The sequence below is a fragment of the Protopterus annectens genome, chromosome 6.part1 (assembly GCF_019279795.1).
Source record: "Protopterus annectens isolate FY-2018-M chromosome 6.part1, PAN1.0, whole genome shotgun sequence".
Classification (NCBI taxonomy): Eukaryota; Metazoa; Chordata; order Ceratodontiformes; family Protopteridae; genus Protopterus; species Protopterus annectens.
In genome coordinates this window covers 107,265,062-107,276,605 of record NC_056738.1, presented here as the reverse complement: position 1 = coordinate 107,276,605, position 11,544 = coordinate 107,265,062, and the positions used below count along the sequence as shown (strand labels likewise).

The window sequence follows — 11,544 nt, the reverse complement described above, 5'->3', positions numbered from 1 at the left end:
TGATTGCTAAAAGGAAAGCTGTTTTCCAAGAAAGGAATTTTAAGTCCACAGTGACAGCTGCCACGAAAAGAGGAAGGGTGAGCTTTTCCAATAGAAAGTTGAGGTCCCAGGCTGGAGTTGGAGCTCTCCTGGGTGGTCGTGGATTTTTGGCCCCTCTGAGGAACTGCTTAAGCAGTGGATGAGAGAAGAGGGGTGGTTCTGTGTTATAATGAGCTGAGATGGCTGAGGCGTGAATTTTGATGGAGGAGAAAGATAGGCCCTTATGAAGCATCTCAGTTAAGTATTGTAAGATCTGAGGTAAATTGGGCACTGTTGTGCTCATCCCTTGAGATTGGTTCCAGGCACAGAATCTTTTCCATTTGTCAGCATAAGACTTTCTGGTACTAGGCCTCCTTGCCTCTAAAATGATATCCATCACTGGTTTACTGAGGGATGGTAAAGGAGAAATTATGTAATTAGCCAGGCTGCTAGATTTAGTGTTTGAAGTTGAGGATGCAAAATTTGGTTCTACTGCTGAGACAAAAGAGTAGGAGTCTGAGGCAGATGCCATGGGGCCCATAGTGACACACTGCACAAGAGAGGGTGCCAGTGTTGGTGTGGCCAGTCTGGTGCAATCAAAATCGTCCTTGGTTTGCCTTGTTTGACCATTAGTAGTACTTTGGAGAGCAGAGGCAGAGGAGGAAAGGCATAAACTGATAGGTTTTTCAAGCTGAAGGACAGAACATCCACTTTCCAAGCTTGTTTGTGGGGAGTCCTTGTGCAGAATTTGTCCAACTGATAGTTTTGGGGGGAGGCAAACAGGTTTATATCTGGGCTCCCCCATTTGCTTGTCAACATGTTGAAAATTCTTGGTTCCAGTTTCCACTCATGTGTTCCATGAGGTTTCTGCTTAGTTTGTCTGCCAGTGTATTTCGTTTTCCTGGCAGGAATTGAGCTTGTAAATGTACCTGATAACTCAGGGCTGTGTTCCACAATGCCATGGCTAGTCTGCAGAGGGGGTAAGAATGTGTAACCTCCTGCTTGTTTATGTACCACATAACAGTGGTGTTGTCAGTCTTTATCACTAATTGTCCTGGAAGAATGTGGTCCTTGAAGGCTGTCAGAGCATTCTGTACAGCTAACATTTCTTTTTGATTGATATGCAGGTGCATTTGACATGGGTTCCATTTGCCCTGAATGCACTTCCCTGCCAGGTGGGCCCCCCATGCACAGTCTGATGCATCTGTTGTTAAGGTTTGGGCAGCAGGGGGTAGTGAGAATGGTAGTCCACTGTTTTGGTGGCAGGCCTCTGCCCACCAAAGGAACTCTAGGTGTAGGCAAGGTATGATAGGAATCATTGCCTCTAGATCCTGTGAATGCTGACACCATAGGCTTTTGAGATACCACTGCAGTTTCCTCATATGCAGCCTTGCATATGGAATTAAAAGAATGCAGGAGGCCATGAACCCCAAGGCTTGCAGTATTTGCCTTGCAGATAACTGGGTTTTTGTGGCCACTTGTTTGAAGTAGCTTGTCAAATGAATCAGTTTCTCTGGCATGAGGAAAGCCATCTGGGAAGTTATATTCAAGCTTGCTCCCAGGAATATAATTTGTTGACAGGGTACCAGTTGTGATTTCCTTTCATTTATGGTGTACCCCAGACAAGTCAATACCATTTGAACAAAGGCCAGATGACTCAAAAGTCTGTCCTGGCTTTCTGCCTGAATTAGACAATCGTCCAGATATGGGTATATTTGAACATTTATTTGCCTGCAGAATGCAGTGATTGGAGCTAGGCACTTTGCGAATACCCTGGGTGCAGTAGATAAGCCAAAGGGCAGTGCAGAGAACTGATAGTGCATGTAGCCTGCTTTGAAGTGTAGGTATTTTCTGCAAGACTCCCTGATAGCGATGTGCAGGTATGCTTCTTTTAAGTCAAGTGTTGCCAACCATGCATCTTTGCCTAGCATAGGAAGCAGCTGGTGTAGAGTCAGCATCTTGAATTTTGGAATCGCCAGAAAGGTATTTAGAATAGAAAGGTCCAGGATAGAACACCATGTATTGCCTTTTCTGGGTACCAGGAAAAGTCTCAAATAGAACCCTTGTCCCTTTTCCTCTTCTGGTACCAACTGAATAGCCCCCATGATTAAGAGAGAGAGTATTTGATTTTGGGCTTCTGCCCACTGATTTGGGGGTAGATCTGGCCACCCGCTTGGTGTTGGTAAGGTGTGGAAGTGAAATCTGTATCCCTGGGACACTATATTTAAAACCCATTTGTCCTGGGTAATGAGTTCCCAGTTTTTGGCCTGTAGACCAATCTTTCCGCCTAAAGGAACATTCAGTTGGGAAGTGCTTGGAAGTTTTAGAAGCAAGTCATTGAGACTGTTTTCCATAGGGTGGAGTCTTACTACTCCCTGATTTGGGTGTGGAAACCCCCCACTGCTTAGTCTTGTGTGTCCCCTGGGACTGAAACCTGGGTTTTCTGGTATGTCTGGGTTTGGCTTGAGAAGACCTTGAAGAGGCTGGAAAGGACCAATTCTTAGAGGGCCAGTGCCTACTAAATCTAGGAGGCTGAACTTGTAAGAAATCTTTAACACTTTGCATAGATTTAGCTTTATCTTCCACCTTTTTAAGAACTTCCTCAGCCTTGTTGCCAAACAGGTGGTCCTGATTTAAGGGAGCATCCAACAATTTAGCTTTAACATGATCAGGTAAAGATTGCTCCTTAAGTCAAGCATGCCTTCTGAGCACAGAACCAGAAACAGCAGCCCTGCAAGAGGCCTCTAATGAATCAAATCCGCACTGCAAAGTATGTTTTCCAACCTGTTCAGCAGAATGCATTAAATCCTGTAATTCTTTATTTTCCGCACAGTCAGGAATCAACATAATTTTTTTCTTTAAGCAATCCAATAACACGTTGTTGATACTTTAATATTTAAAACTGGCAGTTTAAAGTCCTAATGGCCAAGGTAGCAGAATTGTAAACCTTCTTAACCAATCTATCCAGCGCCCTGGAGTCTCTATCAGAAGGAGTAGGATTTTTAGCAGTAAAAGCCTTAATGCTCTTGGGTCCCTGTGAAATAGTCTCTGGATCCGCAATACGATTTTTAAAAAGGAACTTGTGTGAATCAGAAACCCTGTAATATCTGTCAGGTTTTCTGGGAGCAGGAGGCAAGGAATCAGAGGCCAAACTAGATTCTGAAAAAGCATCATCAACAATGTCTAGTACTGGAGGAATAGCTAAACGCCTATGCTGAGGCAGGAGTAAGACATCCCAAAGCCTCTTTTTTGAATCAGAAAAATCCTGGCTTTCCAAGTGGAAATGCTCCCTTAGAGTATGTAAGGTTTCACCAAAAGAAAAATCCTCTGGTGGGGAAGCAGAGGGAATAGAGTCCTCTGCATCAGAATCCTCATAAGTAGATATGGGCAATTCCAGATCATCAGAAGAATCAGAAAAATCAGAATCCTGGTCAGAAGATTCATAAACAACTAGAGTCCTAGGTCTCTTAGAAGGGGGAGGCTGGCTTCCCCTGATTAGAGTTATAACATCTTCAGCCATTCTTATCATTTGTTTTTTAGGCATAGAGGCCTGAGCATGGGGCCTGGGCGTCAAGTTTTTTAGGCATGGTTCGAGATTTAGGCCTAAAAGAAGAAGGAGGCATCAGTTTAATATGCAAGTCCGTAGGCCTGAATACACCCTCAGAAGCCAGTGCCTGCACAGCGGCTCTGGACCCATCCAAGGTACAGACATCCGCAGGTTCCATAGTTGAAGCATCTTGCGGCATACCAGACTCCGAATGGGTCTCAGTAGAGGCCTGCGAATCAGAAGTAGCGGGTATCAGGGACTGCGAAAGTGCCCGACTGAGTACTGGCGAACTGGCGACTGGCTTAGGAGAAGCAACATCAGCAGTTTTGGACCTCGGCGGCCTGTCTCTGTCTTTATCCTTGCGTTTTTTCAGAATCCTGGTAACTGGATGGCTAACCGACATTTCCGGACAATTAAACTGAGAACCGAAATATTTTGAGGTGAAAATATACCGATGACAGATAGTGCGCTGATTAAATAAAGCACAAAACCGACAGCACAATATGTTGTGGTCAGGTCCTGTATGTCATCTACTATAGCATTTGGCATCAAGGCTGCAACATCTTCGACTGTGCACATTGGATGCTGAAGTCATTTTAGTGCTTTGTTCAAATCTTGTGGGTCAATGCATACTTTGAAGTCATCTGAGCTTTTCTTGTGAGCTACCACCATGGAAGATACCCATTCAGTTGAAGTTGCAACTGGACAAATCACACCTTGTCGCATCACTTAGCCAGCCAGTTCTCAGCAATATTACTGTTCAGCTACAGCACCAGATACGAAACACAAAAGGCGGGGGTGTATCCATATTCATCAAGGATACCCACACCTCCAGGTTAGTGGTGCAGCACAATGCATCAGAGATCATCCATGTGCAACTAACAGGCAAAACTGCAATCCAAATTGTAGCTTGCTACAGATCACCCACCATGGCCCAGGACCCCCATTCCGCATTTCTGGAGACACTGGGAAATATGAAGGTCCTACCAAACACCCTAATACTGGGTGATTTCAATTACTCAAACATAAACTGGGAGAACTACTCAAGTACTAACTCCCTTGCCCAACGCTTCCTAGAATTTATAAACTTGAACGCCCTAGATCAACTGGTCAACACCCCTACCAGAGGGAACAACATATTGGACCTGGTCATCACCAACATGAGCGACCAGTGTTCCACACCGGAGGTCAACCCCTCGCTGGTTAGATCAGACCATAAACTAATCACTCTGGATGTCCACATTCTGCCCCCACCCCCAATCAAGGAAACCACAGAGAAAAACTTTTCAAAAGCAAACTTCACGTTACTTAAGACCGAGGTAGAAAGGTTCCCAGCCCCCATGCTAAAGGACAATGCTGTCCAAGCTGCTGAAACCTTTACAAAGGCACTCTATGAGCATCTGCAGGAATGCATGGACCATGCTATCCCAAGTAAAACCAAGACTCACTCCTTCAAGAAAAGGAAACCAGTCTGGTGGACCCCTGCCATAAACAAGCTATACAACAGAAGGAGGAAACTAGTACAGAAAAGAGTAAAATCCCAAGAAGGAAAGACATCCCTGATCAGTATCAGCAAGAAACTATGATCCCTCATCAAATCATCCAAGGCTAGTTTCGAAAGAAAAATTGCCAATGACTCCAAAGATAACCACAAAGCATTCTTTAGCTATGTCAAGAACCTAAGTGGAAACTCTCAGATCTGCTTTGAGTTAGTGCAGAATGGCACAACATACATTGACCCGACTGATATTGCCAACATTCTGGCAGAGATGTTTAGTGCAAACTTCACCCCCCCCACCCCGTAAAGGGCCCATAACCATACCAGAAGAATGTAGGGCCCCGGCAATCACCGACACATAGGTTAAAACAGCCCTATCCACAGCCAAAAACACAGCTTCAATGGGACCGGACGGTGTCCCAGGCTTTGTCTTACAAGAGCTCCAAAATTAACTAACCCCTCACCTAAACACACTGTTCAAACTCAGCCTCTCTACAAGCTACATACTCACAGAGTGGCGCACAGCAACAGTTATCCCGCTCCACAAAGGTGGAGCCACAACGGACCCCGGGAACTACCACCCTATAAGCCTGACTAGTCTGGTCTGCAAGGCTATGGAACGCATAATCATGGAACTCATTAACAGAGACATTGGGAACCTTCAAACCTTGGACCCTACCCAGGTTGGCTTTGTAAAGGGCAGATCATGCCTCCTAAACCTGGTGGACTTCTTTGAGACGGTTACCAAAGCATTAGATGAGGGAAAGGAGGTCCACACAGCCTACCTAGACCTCGCAAAGGCTTTCAACACCATTCCCCATGCTAGTATTATAGACAAGCTCACCAGCTTGAACATAAACCCCTACGTCACGAGAAAGGTTGCCAACTGGCTCATGGACAGAACCCACATGGTGAGAGTTGCAGGCTCTATGTCCGACTCTAAACCGGTTACATGTGGCATCCCCCAGGGCTGTGTCCTAGGACCCCTCCTGTTTAGTATTTACTTCTCAGAGGTACAGGCAAGCATAGGAGGACTATGGCTGGCCAAGTTCGCAGACGACTGCAAACTAGGGCCCATAATTGATTCTCTGGCTGATACAGACACCCTCCAGATGGGTCTCACTGAGACGGATACCTGGCGTCAAAATCATGGCCTCAAGCTAAATGCCAAAAAGTGCATAGTCATCCCCTTTGGAAAAAAAAAAAGTACCCGTGAACTACCACATAGATGGTAGTCCCCTAAATACAGAAAATGTAATAAGGGATCGGGGGACCCAAGTAGATAGTAATCTCTCCTTTGATAATCATATTGCCAAGGTGGTTAGAAAATCCTTCTATGTGTCCCACCTAATCACAAAAGGGTTCACATCTAGAACAAAAGAGGTTATTGTGCCTCTCTACTCACCACTCATTAGACCCATCATAGAATACAATGCCCCATTTGGGATGTACCTTACAAGACATCTGCAACAGCTGGAAAGACCACAAAAGTACCTCACCAAGAGGGTTACTGGCCTCAAACAGATGCCCTATGCAGCCCGACTCAAGAAACTCCAGCTGTACTTGGTTGCATACCGCATACCCAGAGGTGATCTCTGCTTGACATACAAGGCCATGTCCAACCCAGAATTGATGGACATGCTCCACCTAAAAAAAAAAAAAAATCCCAGAGAGCCACACGCTCTAGAAATATAAACTTCACCACAACGATAAATAGGACATGCTGGAGGGATAGATTCCTATCCCAGAGACTCCCCATGCTTTGGAACAGGATTCCAATATACATCAGGTAGAGCTCCTCACTAACACTCTTCAAGACAAACCTTGAAGGGTGGATGGGAAACAGAAAATTTATCCCAGGGATCACTGCAGTGGCTCTGCTGGACAGTGACGCAGGGAACTAATGGCTCTGTTGGACAGAGGCACAGGGAACTAATCTAAGAGGGTGGCAAAAGCCAACACATTCTGGCTAGGCTTATAAATGCCCTTGGGCAGATGGCCTAGTACTTACCTATGAACCTATAAGTGTACTGGGTTTTCAAAATCTATTTGCCATACTCGCAAAGTATACACAAACACACTGAAAATATGGCCCTGTAATTATGTACGAACAAACAGTTCTGTTAGCTTGTAACAACATTCAAATGCACAATAAACCCTTCGAAATACTATACTTTGCGAACTGTGCTCTGCAATGGCTGTATTCTGTAAAATATGCCTTGTAATGGCTGTACTTTTGTGAAATAACTTTACTGTAACACTGCACAAACATGCGAACATTTTATACACTTCTGATAACTTTAATATATTTGTTTAATACAAAAAAAATCCTTTGCGAAAATGCAGTTGTTTCCCTTTATTTTATTCATTTTATAAAATTGGACTTTACTGCAAACATTTTCATAGTAATTCAAATATTTTTATCAATATCGTACATATTGGTTTATGCAAATATTGTTTATAACATTCTGTATGCCTCATTTCATATTTTGCAAACAGAAATAGTGCTGAGCAAGTTTTAATATCTGAAATTCATTTCTGACCTGTTTTGTGGAGTATGCACATTTTCGGGATGATTCACTCCTCTTTATTCCACCAGTCCCAAACAAGTGCCTTAAGTCGTTTTAGTCATGCTGCCTCTAACCTCATGCCCTTTAGACATGCCGCTTCTGACACCATGTCGCTCGTCCCTCTCTAACACAGATGACTAGCAGGCGGGGTATTTCGTTTAGATGCTTTAACACATCGAAACAGATCAGGATGGATAGCAGCATCATAAAATATGAACAAACTAGTTAACGAACGAACTAGTTAACAGAACTTACATACATACATGCTTACATCTCAACAGCTTACTACAAAATGGCAGTCTAGCTTGTATCTGCTCAGTATTTATACAATTGTGCAACCCCTTGGATAGCTTCTTAAAGGTACATACACACACACTGATCTACATACTGAATGCAGCAAGGCTTGCATTGAAATGCTTTATGAAAAGGTGAAAGGCAGACCACTAAATGTGAAAATCCTTCAGTGTTATCAATCAGCCACAAGTACACTTCTTGATGCTCTTATTCAGGGATGAAACTAGCTGAAGAAAGATAACCAAGTCACTGGCAAAGACTGAACAAACTCAAAAAGCACAAACTTTACAAAATACAGAAAAAGAATCTAAAAAGGGTACGTCATGAGTCTCTGGAGGTCACCTGGATGGTACCAATGGACACGATTCTGATTGCTCATGCAGCAATAAAAGACCAAAGTCAGTATGGGTACCTCTTTATACTGTATGTCTTACAGAAGTCCATGAAAAGGAGAATGGCCTTGCACATGGGATGTCTGAAAACTCTGGAAGCCAGAATAGATAGTGGGACAATTGCCTGTAGCTAAATTCCCACACATTACGACTGGTAGTACAACACTGATCTTTATGATGAACATTTAAAATTCCTTGAACATTAATACAAAAAACAAGGCAAACAATCCTATAGGAAACAAAAATGCTAAAGATCCCTTACAACGATGGATCTGAAGCTTTACAAATTAAGCCATACAGGAATGCAAGTACATTGCTTGTTTTCAGAACTAACAAAAAAGATAATCACAACTTAAAAAGTTTGGTAAAACAATCACTTTGTAATATTAACCGTGACTTGGGTGCATGCTAAATCAATCACTTTGTAATATTAACTGTGATTTGGGTGTATGCTAAAGCAAAACAGTGTTTACTGAAAAAACTCTTACCCAGATAATGACAGAAGTAACTGAATAAACACCAGGGCTCTCACAGTAACTGGAGTTAAATCCTTCTGCTCACTTGTTCTGTACATTGAAAGGATGATAAAAAAAGAAACAGGCAATTAAAATGTATTACAGTTAAAAAGTAAAGCAGTGGTCATTCATTCAAAAATAAAAAAGATGGCCAGCAGCCTACATCCTACTTTGTGGGCAGATCTGTGAACTTTAAAATCTTACCAGTGTATAATCCAGGTGATACCATTTCCCCAAGCAACAGTACTTGGGAAGCCATAATTTTAAATAGGATCTATTAAATGTGCAAACAGTGCAATATACAAGGAAGGTAATGTATTCATGAGTGTGCTGTCCCTCTGATAAGATGTTAAACAGGTTTCCCATCTGTGTAAGTTGGGGATAAAAGATACCATGGCATTTATCAAAAAATATACAGGTCTTTATTATTTACTGAAACATATATTCTTATTTAAAATTATTTATAGTCACACATTAAAAACACAATTCTCTTATCACCATACATAACACCGGGGATACATATTTGTTCTTCACCCTTCTCACCATTTTACTATAACTAAAACGTGACCTTTTTATTCTGTTTGCATCCTATTTCTTACTATACAAAGCTTCAGTGCACCTAATTTTCCATGTGTCACACACAAGCAAATATTATTTTATCTAAAGAATATCAGTATTTCCATTTCCCACATCTCAGTAACATCCTTAAGAGATCATATTCCTAGCAATTCTTTCTACCCTCTCCTCTGCCATATTTCTTTACTTTTACACCAAAATTGTTTTATTTCCTTACACTATAAAAGCATGGTTCACGGTCCATTCCTCATTATAAATAATACATTTTCTTTTCTAATATTTATTTTATACTTCATCAATCAATATTTTAACATTAAACTCTACAAGAAAAAAAATTACACCCACATATCTCTAAATCTCACTTTTTACCACTTCATCTTTCTCTCATTGTTATTGATCTATTTGATACTAGGTATTCATTTTTTCTCGTACCATTCTCTCCTAGTTTTAGTTTTTCCCCATCTCACTTTATTATTTATAGGCTCTAATCTTATTACTCACTTGCTCACTCTTAGGAGATGAATCAGTCCACTACAGTGACCCTATGAGCTGCTATCTCTACCCACAGAACTTACAAGGCAAAGGGGGAATACATCTGGGCAAAAGTCCCTGATCTATCTTAAGGTTTGTCTTTGGAATGTGGGAGGAAATCAGAGCACCAGGAGAAAACACACAAGGGAGGACATGGAGACTCTGCACAGAGGGCATCCCAGTTGAGAACTGAACCACGGAATCTCTTGCTGTGAGGCGGTAACATTATTCATTGCTACACTTCTGACATTCCCTAGAATTTTCTTTCTTTTCTCCTCTTGGGAATCCCCTGGTACCTTGGCCAAATTTCCCTTGATCAGTATGAATACTACCTTGGGTCTCCCCTGAAAAGAAACTGTTGGCCTAGTGTGACTAACTCTTGTCAACAAGTCATAAATAAATAAACAAATAAATAAGAACAAGTTTCTCTGCAGTACTGAGACAATTCTAACAGAGAAGAGATCATTTAAAGGAATGAGAATATCTATACAGTCTGTTTTCTACTTACAGCTGGATGTACATAAATGAATTTACAAGCCCTCAAGCTCAAAATGCCCATCAGATACTTTAAGTACACATAGCAAAAGAGATTTGACTTGCAACAAGACAGACAAAAAAAAACTTACGTCTGCAAGGCTAGGGTAATGTTGAGCTCTGTGGTCTCAAGAAAAATATTACTGGTGCCAAAAACTACTAAGAAGGTAACCTGGAAAGAAAAGAAAAAGGATTTGTTTCAGTACTGGTGAGGTCTACCACATGCAATGATTAAAAGACACTAACAGTGGAAAAGACACTCACTTCTGAACCCCTTTTAAAAGGATTTCCCAGTTCACATTCTGCTTGGGAAGCATTCTGTCTGATATCACACTGTATTGGCCTGTCCTGAAATATTAAAAGACCAATGAAGTAATAAGATGGATTTCTGAATAGGTCAACTGAAAAAGAAGTGAACTGCTCATCAACTGTTATCACTCTTACCACTAATTTCAAATGACGAACAGATGCATAAGACAATGTCTCTGGGAATGTTACTATCAGTTTTGCCTCGTGTGCATCATCTCCATCTTTGCTGCCTGGATTGGATGGTATGTTTGTAACAGTTACATTAACTGCAATATTCTTCTGGTCTTTCAAATAAAGGACACGGATACCATCTTTCCTGTATAAAAAGACAACAATTTTCTTATTTCCCTTGTTTCTAGCAGGTTCAGTATAAAGTAGAATTCCTTCCTATCCAAGTAACAAAACAAAAAAAACACTATGTCTGCAATTTAGTTAAAAGATAATAAACAAATGTGTACAAGTTCAGTGTATTAATTTTAATTTAAAATGACTTTCTTTTGCAAAGAAGAGAATTACACTTGAGATTCATTTTTGCACATTTTCAAACTTACTCTGGTAGAGGCTCAAACTTATCTTTACTCCCAGTGCAAAGCTGGTACTGCATCTTTAGGTTGCTTTGGCATATATTGTCTAACCCACAGCCTTCTTTCAGAAAGTTAACCTGTAGAAAAATAGATATATGCATACAGTTATCTTTCAAAATATACATGCAAAGGTCTCATGTATAAGCTTATCATTCATGTCAACAGTTATTTGTTTT

The 11,544-nt window shown here is 41.5% G+C and overlaps 1 protein-coding gene across 2 annotated transcripts in view; it reads right to left on the bottom strand.

The window, feature by feature from the left end:
- Window positions 1-11,544, bottom strand: part of ITGA6 (integrin subunit alpha 6) — a 1,068,325-nt gene that overhangs the window by 375,547 nt on the left and 681,234 nt on the right. For both annotated transcript variants that reach the window (XM_044075540.1, XM_044075541.1), the window contains exons 14-18: window positions 11,336-11,445; window positions 10,920-11,100; window positions 10,740-10,823; window positions 10,568-10,647; window positions 8,808-8,885 (exon numbers count right to left, since the gene is read on the bottom strand). In XM_044075540.1, the coding sequence (XP_043931475.1) occupies window positions 8,808-8,885; window positions 10,568-10,647; window positions 10,740-10,823; window positions 10,920-11,100; window positions 11,336-11,445 (533 nt within the window). The remainder of the gene's footprint in view (window positions 1-8,807; window positions 8,886-10,567; window positions 10,648-10,739; window positions 10,824-10,919; window positions 11,101-11,335; window positions 11,446-11,544) is intronic.